General features: G+C 43.1%; 3 protein-coding genes across 5 annotated transcripts in view; 2 read left to right on the forward strand and 1 right to left on the reverse strand.

Moving 5' to 3' along the window:
• LOC126559230 (translationally-controlled tumor protein homolog) overlaps positions 1 to 15,645 on the forward strand; it is a 183,694-nt gene that overhangs the window by 100,710 nt on the left and 67,339 nt on the right. Inside the window, exon 4 of one of the 3 annotated variants that reach the window (XM_050215357.1) lies at positions 14,963 to 14,983. The exons of the other annotated variants lie outside the window; for them this stretch is intronic. The gene's annotated coding sequence lies outside the window, so the exon portion shown is untranslated. Of the gene's footprint in view, positions 1 to 14,962; positions 14,984 to 15,645 lie in introns of those variants that run through there. 3 annotated transcript variants of the gene reach the window in all.
• On the reverse strand, positions 949 to 12,492 carry LOC126559750 (protein O-mannosyl-transferase 2). Its single transcript, XM_050215923.1, has 8 exons — positions 12,374 to 12,492; positions 11,710 to 11,986; positions 10,756 to 11,640; positions 10,129 to 10,369; positions 9,883 to 10,031; positions 7,469 to 7,667; positions 6,584 to 6,724; positions 949 to 1,142 (listed from the first exon to the last, which is right to left on the reverse strand). The coding sequence occupies exons 1-8, from the start codon at positions 12,490 to 12,492 to the stop codon at positions 949 to 951; spliced, it is 2,205 nt and encodes a 734-aa protein (XP_050071880.1).
• The window catches only part of LOC126560053 (coiled-coil domain-containing protein lobo), a 150,731-nt gene continuing 148,904 nt past the window's right edge, over positions 13,819 to 15,645 (forward strand). Inside the window, exon 1 of the mRNA XM_050216214.1 lies at positions 13,819 to 14,355. Coding sequence (XP_050072171.1) covers positions 13,819 to 14,355 — 537 coding nt within the window. The remainder of the gene's footprint in view (positions 14,356 to 15,645) is intronic.

Below are 15,645 nucleotides of genomic sequence, written 5' to 3' on the forward strand. Positions count from 1 at the left end.
GTTGACGGTGAATAAATCTTTCCCGTATCATTGCCATTCCAGCCTTCCTAATTTTGAAGGATTTTTTTTCGTTGGGGTCAACCGTTTATTACCGGACACAACAGCCAACACACAAAAGGGGGGAAATAAAGATTGAAATTGCCGAGGATTACTCGAGGTAAACCCTTTTTGCCCGTTGAACACGTTTGATCCCTTTTTTTTTTTTTGGGGCGGTGTTCGAAGTTCAGCCACTCCAGCTGTTCCAGCAAAACATAATCAAAAGCCGTAGATAATGATCCGGAAACCACAAAACCCGGAACTTTCCCAAAAGCAACAAAAGAGATTCACAAGAATGTTACGTTAAGGTTGGGCTGCTTTGGTGTGTCCACCGAACCCAGAACGGCTCGGCAAATAATAAAAAAAACCGGTTCGACAAAGCGCCGCGCTTCAAACGGGATCGCAATTGAAAAATCTGATAATGGGCAATGTTTCGACATAGTTTATTGGGGTGTGATCTAACGGGGTTTGAACCGGCGAAACCTTTCAAATTGGGTGCCCATTTTCCTGTATGGAATTATCATAGATTTAAAGGGTCATAATATGGGGCGTGTTGTCAATCGAAATGTTCGATAAAGTTGTTTAGAGAGGATGAGAGTCGATTGGAAATAGTGCGCAATTGAGCGTTGAGTGTTGATTGCGAAACATAATAATAATTAACAATTTTGCTTGTGGTAACGAGTATTTATGAGAACGATTGTCTATAATAAGCTATAATCTCAGCTGAAGGGACTATTTGTTTAGTTTTCAAAAAGATGATAAGCATAAAAGTAGTAACTATAAGTGTTTGAGTCATTTGTAAACTTTTGGGCGCTTCTAACAAAATTCTCAGCTTGAACACCTTCTTGTTCGGTGTAACGAAACAAAACTTTTGCCTTTTTTCCTGTGCAACAATAACAGCAATGTTTACGCTTAAAACTCCCAACTGCTCATCCACTTGAGCGAGGCCAACGTTGAGTTTGGTTCGTGGCTGAAGGGACCATTCATGCCGTAGGCGAGGGGCGAGAAGAGCACGAAGCTGTACACCAGTCCAGCCATCGCCGTACCCAGACAGGCATGACGTAACCATCCCGGCAGCCGACCCGTAATGTAATCGAGCATTACACCTGTAACGAAAAGAGCACAATTCGTTGTGGTTAGTCGGGAATAGTTTACAATTGTAGCTGGAACGTAACATACACAAAAGCAGGGAGATTGAAAACCGATCTAAAGCATCAAAAGTATTATAGGGATCGTCATGTGGTTCGCAAAACTATTCACCAATGTCAAATATGCTGTCCATTTTTTCACTCTTCGTTGGTTTAGATGAAACCAGATCGAACTTTTTAGATTGACAAATATCACAGAAAGGATCACCAACCCTGGCAGAACGATTGATGGCTGGGAAAGGAAGGGGTACAAACCGCGACCAAAGCGCCGGGAGCACTCTCTCCCTCTCTCTTGCTCCGATATCGCATAAATCCTGGCCCGGTTACGGGGTGCGGTTTTCCAGCCGATATTTGGTGTTCAAAATTAATGACCGCTGAATTTGGACGTGTACGTTCGCATACTGCACGTGCGTTGAGCAATGGACGCTATGGGGTTTACTGGGCGTTAATAAATTGTGTTGTTACAGTAAGTGTTGATAACATTGGTACACTTGTACGAGAGGGAAACTAGTAGGCGATAGTTATAAGTGATTGTATTTCACCGAAGATTACTGACAGTAGTGAAAATAATTATAAGTAAGAGTTTAAATAATCGACTAATCAAAGTGCCAAACGAATAAAGCTATTCAATTCGGACGGCAATCGTTTAAAACAAATCAAAGTTTATACAATTAACAAAATTGAATTAGTTATAAGAACACAAAACTAAACTTCACTAACGTGTGCTATAGTTTTGGTACATGCGAGACTCAGAAAATTAAAAGAGTCGCTCTCTAGAATGTTTCACATCGGATTGGACCCGGATTGACCGGATTCTATCCGATTTGGATTCATTTAAGATATCCTACCTTGTTGGTGTTTAATTGAAGGTAAACGTATACGGTTGCTAAGATTGAGATTCGCTTTTTCCAGCACTAGAGCGCGATGAAATTAATTAAGAAATTCAGTTGATTACTTGTGGATTATTTGCAGATAGCATAAATTTAGGAGTAAAGAAATGAATAATAGCCGATTACCAACGCAACGAGCGACTTTTCTTAATTTATCGCAAGATAACTGAGGCTGTAATTAAAAAATACTTTATATAAACAATATTTCCAGCATTTTTACATAACTAAAAAAATAAAAAATCCAAAGTTTCTTTAACAAAGCAACTTAACTGAAATAGTTGTCGCTAGGACAGGATGGTTTATTTACCAAAAAATCAACACCAAAGCAACACCATAAATTGTTAAATAAATAGATCGATTTCAATTTGCCAATTAATTGTTGTCCAAAAATCTGGCTCTACTTGACCCATGCCAACATTGCCACTTGGACATTCGTCCGGTACAATTTACTCACATCAGCTAGCCTCCTTTGTCCCCCGGATTGTTCCCATCATCCTCCCCCTTTCGAATGGTTCGAAAATCGTGTTGGAAGTGTACTGAAAGGATTGTGTTTTAATTTCACACCCTCGTACGACGGGAATACGTGTGCGTGTGTGCTTGTGCGCGCAATATTCAGTTCCAACAATCCGTCCGGTTTGGTTAGCTGAAAGATTGGTTGGCCGGCAAAGTGACCAACTGACACCGAATGGTATACAGTCACGGCCACTGCCCGCTCTAGCACGCTGTCGGTGGGCATGTTTGCAAATATTGTGGCAATAAAATGGTGTCCATGTGTGTGTGTGTGTGTGGCATTTGTGGCGCTGAAAGTGGTGTTTATTGGGTGAAATTTTAAGCCCCGAAACAAACCAAACAAACGAAAATCCACCCCAAAAAATCAGAAAACACACAGGCACACTCACACACCTTTAAATTATCGATTTCATCACCATTGTGGTGAAGAGTTCTAGCAATGGAAAGTGAGGAAATGGTGCATTGGTTAGGGTAGAGTTAATTGCAACACGCAGATAAATGCACACGTGGCCTATTAGTGTGAAAAGGAGACTATTTACGGTTCAACTGTTTGATTTAGTGGAGAAATTGATTTATTAAATTCTTATGTTTGAATTGGCGCTCGTTTCAATATTGGACCACGATTAATAATTCAACGTTAAGCTTATAAAAATAATACAAGCCACAAAGAATCGAACCACCACCCACTGGTGAACGAAATAAATTAGAATATTCAAATAAATCCTAGGGATTCATACGAAAAGTGAGGATTCTCGAACACAAATTAAGTGAACATTCTGCCAACAACAGCAGCACAAAACAAGGGAAAAAAGCAAGTTTTTCTTTCCTTCAAGTATCTTCACCTCAAAGCACTTCTACAGTCTCGCGCTACCGAATCGAACAAAAACTTCAAAGAGTGCGTTGGTAGAAGGAAAAGAATAACAGTGGCGCTCGCTTGTAAGATGTCACTGCACGCTGTACAATTGATTTGCTTCGGTCCAGCTTTATGAGACGCGTCCCGACCGACCGCTTATTACCGCACCGTAGGAGGTCGCCGTGAAGCAGTGAAGCGAAAACCATCCAACTCGGGAGAAAAGGTGGCCCAGAAGGTGGACGGATATTTTGCTAGAAATAAGAGATTTCCTTTCGCCCGGTGGAAAACACCGTCGCAGAAGGACGGAACTCTAAAACGAGATTGGGAAATAGGAAGTGTGTTGATGATGTCCGACGGTGGCAAATGAAAAATAAACCTACACAACACAGAGGGCCCCAAGGGCAAGGGCTCTTTCTTTATCGATGAAAGGAAAACAGGAAGAAAAATGAAGGAAACGGAAGAAATCATCATCCTTGTCCTTGTTTCTCTGCTTTATTACAATCGACATCGACTGCTGCTGCTGCCACAAGTTGCCTTCAACTTGGATCGAGTTTTTTTTCCCTCTTTTGCTTTCTTTTGCTTAGTTCCGTTTTTCATTCGAAATTTACTTCCCCCAATCCGGTCGTACAAATCCAACCCCGGTCCGGACCATTGCCCAACCTATGCGAGCTTCTATTTTGCACCGTTTGTTCGATTGTAACAAAAATTGGATTTTTCCTGCCTTGACCTTTTGCATGCCACGGCTTTGTGCCAGCACGATGCGAGGATGCGTTCCGGCTTACCGTTGGAGGCTAATGCAGACGGCGTAGGTCCAACCAAAAACTTCTCTCCTTCCTTTCGACAACCATCTTGATGTGCCATTGTGTGAAGTTGTTGGAGCAAGTAATTTTGGAGTAATTTAACATTTTTCCACTTTCCACACCGTTGAGTTGGTGAACCTTATAGGGGGGCCGCGTTGGTGGAGTAGAGTTGTTTTTTTGTTTGTCGTTATTGTAGTTGTAGCTACACATGTACCAGGTGGACGACTGGGAACGCATACAAATTGAATTTTTGGAATGTGCCACTCGAACTCGTTTCGGTACAAGTTTTTCTATTCCGGTGAGAAATCATGATGTTAAGGAATGGTCAATTCGGAGAGAGGGATTGATTTTTTTCGCCTTGTTACCTTCCATTTTGCTTGCCCTCACGGTGGCAGGTGTTGTTCAGACAGCAGACAGAGAGTTCATTTCCAACTTTATCCCATGTACGAGACTGGCTTCGTAGTTTGGATGAAATGAACTACTGAGAAGTTTATTCAAATATGTTTGAGCTCAATAAAGTTTGAAAGCACTGTAAAAACAAACGAATGTTTACTTTACAATTTTATACCACAGATACGCCAACAGGAAAAAAGGGAATTACAGAGAAAGCGCCTAAATGTAGGCAACCGGCAGCTACCCAATGAGTAGCGTATCATTTGTTATTATGGATTTTTTTTCTCTTCCATCGATTTAAATTAATTTGCAATCATGTGGTGGATGGGAAACCGTGAAATAAACTGTTCACCGGTCCCATTTTACCCTAACTAACTCGATAACAAACCCCTAAAAACCCTGATCGTTACATGCACACCACATCCCCATCATGCTGGGATTCGAAAATTTTAATTGATTCCACTAACACGAGCTTACACCAATCAAAGTTTTGCCGTCGGATGCGTTCGGACGTCTTTTCACAATAAAATTTATTGTCAGCCAACAACAGCCTCCCACCGGCCAATTGCCCGTCCCGTGCGGCCTGTGGTTTCCATAATGAGTTTTCACGCGATTCACCCGATTATCACAGACAATCGAAGGCTCAGGTGTTTCGAGATGGATGCTGGAGGGTGACAGTGGAGAAGAAAAAAGTGGGGAGGGTTCGAAAACTAATTTCGTTATGAAATTGAATTTCTACGCTTCGACGGTCCGAGCGCGCGGTTTGGTTGCAGTCCGTACATGGCCAATTGCAGCCATGGTGCACCGGGGTAAAAATCAAGCCCCCGAACTTCACATCGAATCCTTACCGTTCTTTGGTGAAAGCATTCAGCTGAAGAGCTCATTAAAATCATCTCCTTGTGGAATGGATAATCACTTGCCGCTGCTGAACCGCTCCAACTCCCACCCCGGTCACCAGCGTTCTGCACCAGTGTTGGTTCCCTCCCTTCCAAACTTGGTGGTGCGTGAAAATATGAATTTTAAAAATTAATACCGACAAAAAAAAAAGAAGGAGAGGAAAATAAGTGCAAATCGAGTTCACAAAAGCCGAATCTTTCATGAGCTTCCGTTGGTGCTGGCTGCTTTTCAATCAATTTAAGTGGATTCCAACAGTTCGACGACCATTCATCGGCGTCGGAATTCATACATGAAGCCTTCATGCCATTCAGATTGCCCAACGCTTTCACGTGACTATTTTACATGTGTATGGAAATGACCTGCCCTCACTCGGCACACACACATTCCAACTTACGGGCGCTTCAAAATGGGAAAGTCACTCACCGAAAAAAGCCACTTACAAAGTCCATTTCGGGACCGGCGGAAAACTCGATTCAAAACACGTCCGTCAATCAGGGCTTTCGGCTCGTGCCGGCTCCTCGGGTTACCGAAACAGTGAAATGAGCTGCCTCGTTAAAAACACATCCATCGTGGCTATCGTGGCCGAACAAAGCGAAACTGCTGGCGCGGGGAGGGTGGAAACCCTTTTACAACCCGGTCCCTTAATTTCTCGTTCGAAGTTCGACCTCTATGGTGACGTTGTTTGTTTGCTTATGATTTTTTTTGTTGTTGTTGCTTTTGTAGTCCCAAAAACCTTGAAGGGTTGGCTGGGAAAGTTTGTCAATTAAATTACATTAAATAATCCCATCCCAGACTGCTCGTTCCGAAAGCTTCAAAAGCTCACCAATTTGTTCTCGTTTTCGTTCGTTGTGACGAAGGTGATTAGAATATTCATTTGTGTGAGGTTTTTTTTTTTCGGGCTGTTGTTGCTATCGTAATGGATTCTTATTTTTCCTTCCTTCCGTGTGACTGTTCTTTTGACCAGCCTTAAAGAAATTGCGGCAATGGCCCGAGGATGATTAATGAATCGGAAGGTGACACTGCGTTAGACACTGTTTTGGGGGAGGTGACACTTACCGGCGAGCATCGAGTTGAAGACGAGGGCGGGAAAGTAGTGATGGAAGTAGAGGACGCGTCCCATCGCGTAGAAGGGTAGATAGTGAATCAACCATCCACCGAACAGCCAAAGGGATGCGCGCAGCAGTTGCCATTTCGTAGCTGTAGCAAGAAAGTTGTAGAGAAATCCGTTGTTAAATATTTGCTAGATGGCTACGAAACGTCTTGGTAATCTCAATACATGTATTATAAATGTAAGCGCCTAAAACTATGCAATTCGTATAGCAAAATAACCAACTTAACTGCAGCTTTAGGCGACTAACTGGCTACTCGTAGTAATTCGACCAATTTGTTTTAATATCTTCTCGATGCTACCGATACAAATGGGTTCTTCCGACTCCAAATTAAAGGGCACATTGTACTTCCAGTATGAAAAACTTCAAACATGACACTCCGCTTAATTAGAATCGCCCCAAAACCGTTGCGTACCCTTGCGCGTTTGCAAGATTAAAACAATGTTGCAAAGAAGCGAGGATCGCCCTCGGCCCTAATGGTACGGCCATTTAGCAACAATTTGAGGTACCGGTGAGGTCTCTGTTGTCGTGTAAATCGAGTCGGGTCGAATTCGAGCAGCAACTAATTTGTCGTCCATTTCAAGAAGACTTTGCAAATGACACCGTCGCATAACCTGCTGGGTCACCCCACGTTTACGCTCGGAGAAAGGAAGCTTACCTTCCTATCCTTTGCCGAAGAGTCGAGTTGCCTCAAAAATACGGGCACAATTAAAAGTTATGGCGTAGCATATTTCGCGAAACGCTACACCAGACTCCAGAGTTGCGGAGCAACTAGGCCGGTTGCTTTTGCCTGGGTTAATAAAACCAGCAAACACAGAAATCCGTCACTTACCGTCCGCGGTCGCTGAACTCGCAGGGGACGCATTCCGGGTTGTCACTGGGTTGGGGCCGGATGCGGAGTTTCGTTGATATCTGATAATCTCCACGCCGAAAATGATTAAAAAGAGTGCTAAAAATACCAAATTGCTCCACCAGATGATTGGGTTGCCCAGCAAATAAACGCGATGGTCGGAGCCGGAGAAAAACTGACCCTGTGGAGGAGAGAGAGAGAGCGAGAGAAAGAAAGAAAATTGGTTCAGATATGTTGTAAAACATTTGAAAAGCAACTTTTTTTCTCTCCCAAAACTAGAAACCCTAGCTCCCATCGGTTTGAAGCGTGCATGGGGAGTTTGAATTTATTTCAAGTGTAAAGATAAAGCCTGAAGGCTCGCGCGACAGAAAATTGCGTAAGCGAGCGGTGGAAATAGAGCGAAAGAAAGAAAAAAAAGACACCTTCCCGCGCGCACCACTTTCCTGCGTGCTTTTAGTCATTGCGACGCGAAGTTTCCAATGCAGGGTGGACGGTGATACGTCGTAAAAGTGTACAAAAAATGACCCCAAACTGTGGAAAAACAAGGCGTGCGAGGCATGGAAGCATTCGCGTAAGGCTGCCGTGGTTTTTACTGGCGATAAAGTTTCGGCCTTTAAACGGCATTCAATGGGGCGACAAATTGTGTCCACCGGATGAAGTTTGCGCTAAGGCAACAGACACACCAGCTGTGACGGTGATAAGCTTTGGAAAGTATGGGAAAAGAGAAAGCCCCCCAAAGAAAAAAAAACCTTACCTCGACGCAGGATCACGGTTTAGGATCACGCAGGATCACGGTGGGGGTGTTTTTGTTGCAATATTTTTGGAATTTTTCCACTGTTTAGGAAAAACAATACATGAACATTAGCAAAGCTTTTGATTATGAATCGTGCTAGGCATTTTGTTGTTACTTGTTTCAATTTTGTGCTTGCATCGTCCATTAACTGGTTTATTGTGCCTATCGTATTGCAACATGAAATCATTGCGCAGAGAAAGTAGAGGGATTTTTTTTACAACTTTCAACTGTTAATCATTCTACTTCTGAGTGGAAATTTTTTGAAAATTCCCTAAGCAATTAGTTCGGTCCTATCTGATGCATAAATTTCGTTGTTTATCTTTATTAGGGTTTAAGCAGTATTTGAGGCAACTTCTATCAAATTGAAAGAACTCTGTTTAATGTGCAAAACACCCAATGGCACAACACATTCCTAGTTACGATTATAATGTGTCTAATAATATTTATCGGTACGCATTCATAGAAAAGGAAATGTCGCAGCAATTAGTTTCGAACGAATATCGTCTTCTATCAACGCATTCAAAATAAGAAAATATTCTCCTACCTCAAACCGACTGCAGCAGCTATGCTTAATTCTTCTGCCCCAAAACAAGCCCTTTGAGACACTCTACATTCACCGCTACGCGTACATCGCATTAGGATCCATCGAGCAAGCCTCTCCAGCCTCCTCACAACATCTTGTGCGTCCTTTGTCGTGGATTAAGAGGAAAGCAGCATCCCCGGCATCGCACCGTTTCGTCTTCACCGGCCTCCCCGAAAGCACACGCATACGCATGGCAAAGGAACCTCTCCAGCTCAAGAACTCTTAATTACTTCACATGCGTCCGTTTGGCCTCGACCTTTCGCCTACCAGGTGCTGTGGTAACGTCTTAATTGCTCAATGACGTGCTCAAATGGAGCATGGCAAGGGTTAGTCGCACATACACACACACACACACACACACACACACACATGCATCCTGCTTCACACCAAATCTTTACTTCCGATAAATTCTGAATACAAATGATAGTGGTGGTGGTGGTGGTTGCACGACTCGTTAGGACAACTCGATTATGTAGGTGCGATTGTTGTTACCACTTTAATGAGAAGAACGCTACGAAAGCAAGTCAACGTAAAAAAGGGGTTTAAGTACGAAGGGACATCTCGCACCAACGAACTTCTAATTATCCTACTAACAACCGGCCGTAACTATTCACCCTGACCCTGTCATACAGGAGATGCTGTTGACGCCTCGGTATGATTGGTTAATCATAAATTTCCTTTACGATCTATAATGACCTCCGCTTGCTAAAAGAAAGCGGCATTAATCGTTTTCATAATGCTATTGGTATACCGATAAAAGGTTATTGACTTTGGAACCGTGCTGATGTGCTGCTGATTGGAATGGTGCAACGAAATTGAATGGTAATGACTCATGGCATATCGATCCAGAAACGCGGACTGACACAGCTTTTGATGCATTCTAACGTTCCGCTTCCGCTTCCGCTTCAGCTTCATTGTCGCAGCCCATTGCTCGACATCATCATTAAGATGACTTCAAAAAATCGATTCCGTTCGAAGCTGGGGCAAACTGTCGCAAAAAAAAAACTAATATTTACTCACCCGATAGTTGATGGGCCATTGCCACGGTCGACTGGTAACTTCACCTTCCTTCGGCTTTAGACCGGCATTGCCCTGCAGCATAACGGCGTGCGATTCGAAGAAGCGACTAATGAAGCCCGGTGCGTAAACCTGAAAGTTAACGCTCGGTACTGAGCGTACACATAAAAGAAGTCAATAAAATGTCCCTTCAGAAGTGAGAGCGAGTGAGAGAGTAAGAGGGAGAGAGTGATAAAGAGCGTTAGTTACATTTATCAAACTGATTGTCCTCCACGTTCCATTGGGCGGCTTTGTCGCGAATGTTGGGATTGCAGGTGACTTCCTGCTGTTCGAAACCCCACTTGGGTAGCTGTTTGTTGGTGGTGGTCAGAACACAGCGCTCGATGTAGTGGTAGAAGGTCAGTCGGCTCGTAACGGTTTCCACTACCTGACCAGATTTTCCACCGACGATCTGTACCATCCATACATCGTTTGTGTCTCCTTGACCGTCCTGAAAGAGAGATACAGAGAGATAGGTTCGGAAGAATGTACAATTTAATTTAATTTCAACAGATCTTACAATATTATTACAAAGAGAAAAAAAGATTAAGTAAAGTATTATTCAGTAAAATAAATTGTGCTAAAATATTATTACCTAGCCCATTGTGTAAATTTTGTAAACGAATTTCAAATGTCTTCTTTGCGACATTAGCGCCACCTATACAGTCTTTCCTTGTACCAAGCTAGCGCTTCGAGCTTTCAGGCACGAAAAGCTTTGAAAACGTGTATTTGCGCTGGTGAAGAAATCACCCTCGTTTACAATAAACCCAACATAAAACCAGATTTTAGCGCAGGAATTTAGTGTGTCTTAAAATACTTTTAAGTAAATGTACTCACCTCACCGTAACAGGTAACTTGCAGGTGCTTCTTCGTTACCGGCGCTTGCTCCCGATGTGAGTGTAGATTTCTTTTCGTCTGTACATGCTCCAGCCGTACCAAATCGCCGTGCTTGATGAGCGTAATGTTCTCCAGCGTTTGCTTGTCGTATGGCTTAATCAACCATTTGTTGTTATCGTCCTTGTGGCTGTACGTCGTAACCTGTTGCTGGCGGGCACCAAAACCCTTCGGGTAAAGATGATTGTGCGAGTGCAAGTATCCTCCACCTGTTTTGTGGTTTTTCAGCGTTACCACAGCACCGTAGGCAACTTGTCGAGGCATCGACACGTTGTAGAGAGAATTGCCTATCAGATTGGACTGAAAGCCGGAGCTGTAGAAACCATCACCACTTCCACTGCGATTCAGCACCGTCAGATGGATGTAGAAGAAGCTAGTGTACAGGATGATTGGTAGCACAATCAACGTAAGCGCACGTGCAATCAGCTGACGGACGGTGTGTGAGATGGGAAGGCTTAAGTCACCGAGTACATCCCACAGATCACTTGCGGTATGAAGTCCAACCAGCAGGACTACAAACAGTCCGACAAATTTCACACTTATCGTACACGCCAACATGGAGCCCGTGAATGCTAACCAAATCCACCAAGAAGTGGAGAAACTGCTCGATTCTCTGGTCAGTCGTGACACACGCGCCATACCCATGACGGAAGCAGTCATAAAGAAGATGAGCGGTGGATCGAGTAGAATGTATCGGTTCAGAATAAGCATACCGATGTCGAACAGGATGTAGGCGGCTGCAAATGTGGACGCTGTCAATGAACCCGTCATGTCCCAGACGGTATGGAACGACATTGGAACAATTGCTGCACCGAGTGCTGTGCAGAACTATGAAAGGAAGATAAAGGTAGACATTTGAGCATAGAATACAGGATAAGGCGCACAATCAATACTTACGATTCGCATTCCTTCATAGTGCGTTCCGTTGTACTTGTCGCCAGGTTTGTCAAATGGGTACGTTCCATCGTACCCGGTAAGATAACCGGACAGACCGATCAACATCTTGCCGAGCGGTGGATGCACATCGAAGAAGAATGTCCGGTTAATGTACCAGCTTCCCATTTTGCCGAAATGTGTCTCATCCCAGCATACGTGGTCGGGAACAGTTACATTGTAGAAGCGGGTACCAACCGTCAGTACTAAGATTGCACCAAACAGAAGCCACCAGCTGTTTCTGAAAATTGAACAAAATTAAATCATATTTTAAATAGGTCTCTTCTTATGTCTTAAGGCCACTTGATTGCAATCTTCAATCAAAATGTCATTCGTTTAATGAGATTTTTTTACAGGCTATTTACATTAGGCTTGTGCCTCACCAAAAACCGGTCTTTTTTGAAGCAACCAACGTGGCCCTCTAACCTTGACGCTTAAGCCGATCCCGCATGCAGCAGTGCTCATCAGCAGGCCATACAACAACCACAACGAAACCATCTTTCACCGCAACGCTTGCGCAACAGCCGAAGAAGACATCTAATCCATTCCCTCCAAAAAAAATCCCACCAGATATCTGGACCCGAAACCTCTACATGTCATCACTTTTGCAATCACCAAAGCCACTTACTTTGCTTCACTTTTATCATCCAGCTCATCTGCCGTACGCTTCTGCTTGATTGTTTTCGGTACACTTTCTGCCATTTGCTCGGTACCGGATCTTTCTTTCTCCCCTCCACTAGACGCCATAATTCACTTCACGTAAAACAGTTTTATGTGTGAGAATTGTTTGCTGAGTTTGACGCTCGATGTCAATGAAAGAACAAACAAACGACACACTTCCACTTTTGCGTGCGAAAACACGAAAATGTTACCTTCTTCTTCAAGAGAAAGCTTTCCACAAATCAAAACAAAACAGCCCTTGACAGCTGTGGTGCAGTGATCTTTGGCGTATCGCGCACACCCCGAAAGCTTTCAGTGCGTACGATCGGTAGGAAGATCGCAACGAAACTGAAAGTGCCCCATGAGTCGATACACACAAAAAGCCGTTGTTGCTCGACGGGTGCTGATCGTGGCGCACAGTGGTCTTTCTTCCATAGGAAAAGGTGGAAGCTTTTTTTTTGTAAAATGAAGCTTTTTGGTTTTTACTGTGTTAAAAGTTAAAATTAAGTTCATTAAAATATAAGGAATAAGCTTTTTATTGGTGCAAGAAGAAAAAAACTTCGTTTAATTCAGGTTCGTTTTCTAAATATTTACTCCACATGAAGCATTGAAGTCACTGGTGCTTGTTTTGCTGCGCTTCTGCCGATGCATGCGCAGTGATGACTACGTTTTAATGAATGGAAATCAATTGTTTTGGGGGGGAGTTATAGCGCATTTCAGCTCGGATACGGAAAAGGTTTGCTTTTCCCTTTATTATAAGAAACTCCTTTAAAAAGAGTTTATTTTAAAGATTTTAAAGAATTTTAAAAGAAATGTAATCTACATAAATTAATATCATTTAAACACTTTTTGCAGAATTTCGGAAGTTGTTTTCAACTAAAGCTGGACACTTCAGAGTATAGCCATCGATGTTTAATAAATGAATATAAATCAGAGATACCGTAAAACTAATCAAGCAAAAGCTGATATAAAAATAGTCTTTTATATACGTGCAGTGGCGGGTTTAACGGTAAGCGGAGTAAGCGACCGCGGAGGGTCTCGAGCTGGTAAGGCTCCGAATCCACAAAGAATCCTTTTCCCCCGGTCAGCAGATTCAATGACCTCTGAGAAGGACCTCTGAGGGACTAAGTCCTAGAGAAGGAATGTCCTAGAACGTCCTAAATTGAATTTTATTTGGAATAATTGAACCTTACCATCGTAGAACGCCTTGAAAACATCAAAGGTGTTTTTGTGCAATAGTTTACCCCAGTCGAACTACCGGCACCACGTTGCTATGGAGACAGTTACCACCCGGCAAAGCTGTTGATAGTCCGTTGCCAACCGGAGCATAAATTCGATCCTAGCACACCTTCTTCTATCCTTGGCTCAGTTTCTTTCCATCGTTCGTCCGAAACGCATCACCCAACGCAAACAATGGCTTCCCGGGACAGTTCCATTTCGGCTAACGTCGCGGATATTCTCATTAAAAAGTTGCGCGACAAGCGTGCCCAAGCGCGGGAACTTCGTATACCGCCTCCTACACCAACAAAACAGCCGTCCGTACGCTACTCACCCGACCTGAGCGTTGAGTTGCGGCCCGGGCACGAAACGCTCGATGCCATGAAACGGAAACTTGGCGTCATCGATACCTGTTTCCCTTCCTATCGGCCACCCGCGGATGGGGCGGAGGAAACGGTCGAGTATCCGGAAACCTATCGTACCTTGTCGTCGAAGGAGAAGTTGGTGTTACTGTTTGCGGAAAACTTTCGGCGCCAGTATCGGGAGAAGTTCCCCAATCGGCAACCGTTAGTGTTGGCCCCACCGAACGAGTGTGGCGTGCAGAAGTTTGTGTGCACTACGCTCCGGCCGTCTGTGTTGCTGTTTCCGGATCTGATCGGATCCTGGCAGCAGATTGCGGCCTTTACGGCGGACTACATCGTGTACGAACCGCTCGTCGATCAGATTAATATGGTAAGCGTTGCAAAGATTTCTTTCATACATCATAACTTCAACCCACAGGAAAAGAAAAGAAAAAACGCTTAAAGTACCAATTTTTTTTGTTAATGTAGTGTGGTTGTGTGTGTGTATTCGCAAATTTCATTTATGTATGTTCAACATTTTCTTTTAGTGATAGAGTTCAAATATTACATTAGTTCACCATTGGTTTTTTGTTTATACATAGGAATATCAGTGTTATTTTTTTGTGTCTTTTGCAAAGATTTTCATGTCGCCACGCTAATCGTTATCCTAACACAATTACTGCTCTCGCTAACACACTAGCAGCGCATTATTTCTCCCTATTTGCTTCTTCGCCTAGAGGAATTTTTCGTTTAGTAGGAAATAGTCCAAAAAATCACAATGACATTTGTTTTGTCCACGCGCTGCCTAAATCGTCTTTTTTGTTTTCGCCTAAATGTATATGTATATATAGAATTGTATGTTTGTATATATATATAATTATATATCTTTTTCCTCTTAATCTGTTTAGCGCTGATTTTGACTCCCGGTTTCCATTTCTTTTGCCCCCTACATTCGGTTTGCTCCCTCTATCCGTGGCCTGAACATTTACATGTACGAGAAACTAGGCTGATCCAAGAATGGAATTTTGTCACCGGAATTGTGATAAATCCGAGACCTTTTTAGATATCGGATCAGCAGTATGTGTGTGTCTGTGTGAGAGTGTTTGTCTATCATGGCTAGTTTGTGCTGTATTTGCAGCGTTCGGACCAAGAGTTGGCCTTTGCCTTTACTACCTTTTAGAGATTGAAATATGTTTTGTTTAGTTTACGATTTCATGTTGATGTTTGAGCAAAAAACACACATAAGAACATCCATTCAGTGCGTAAGGAGCGTAAGGTTTTCCAGGGGATATCAGGGGGAGGAAAACAGCAATAAACCATCATATTCTAAGAGATCTTGCGCGTAAACTTAAGTACAGAAAACGGCCCACCACTTTTCAACACCACTTCCCTCTAATTGATACGTGTGTGGTGGTGTTTAACGCTCCTAATAGTTTCCATCTCACTACACAATCCTCGATCTTTCAGTTAAATTACATAAGTTAATGTGCATTCTACGAAGGTTGTACATTTGGCATCTTCAGTTTGATCTATTGGTTGGATATGGGCGACTTCCCACATTCGTCCACCGGTATGTGGCTCCAACAATATCCAACCCCTACACAGTGTTTTGCTTTGGCCAGTTTCTGTTTTGAATCGAGCTTCCTCATTTCGTTTGCTGCATCATGTGCTCTATTATCCG

The sequence above is a fragment of the Anopheles maculipalpis genome, chromosome 2RL (assembly GCF_943734695.1).
Source record: "Anopheles maculipalpis chromosome 2RL, idAnoMacuDA_375_x, whole genome shotgun sequence".
NCBI lineage: Eukaryota > Metazoa > Arthropoda > Insecta > Diptera > Culicidae > Anopheles > Anopheles maculipalpis.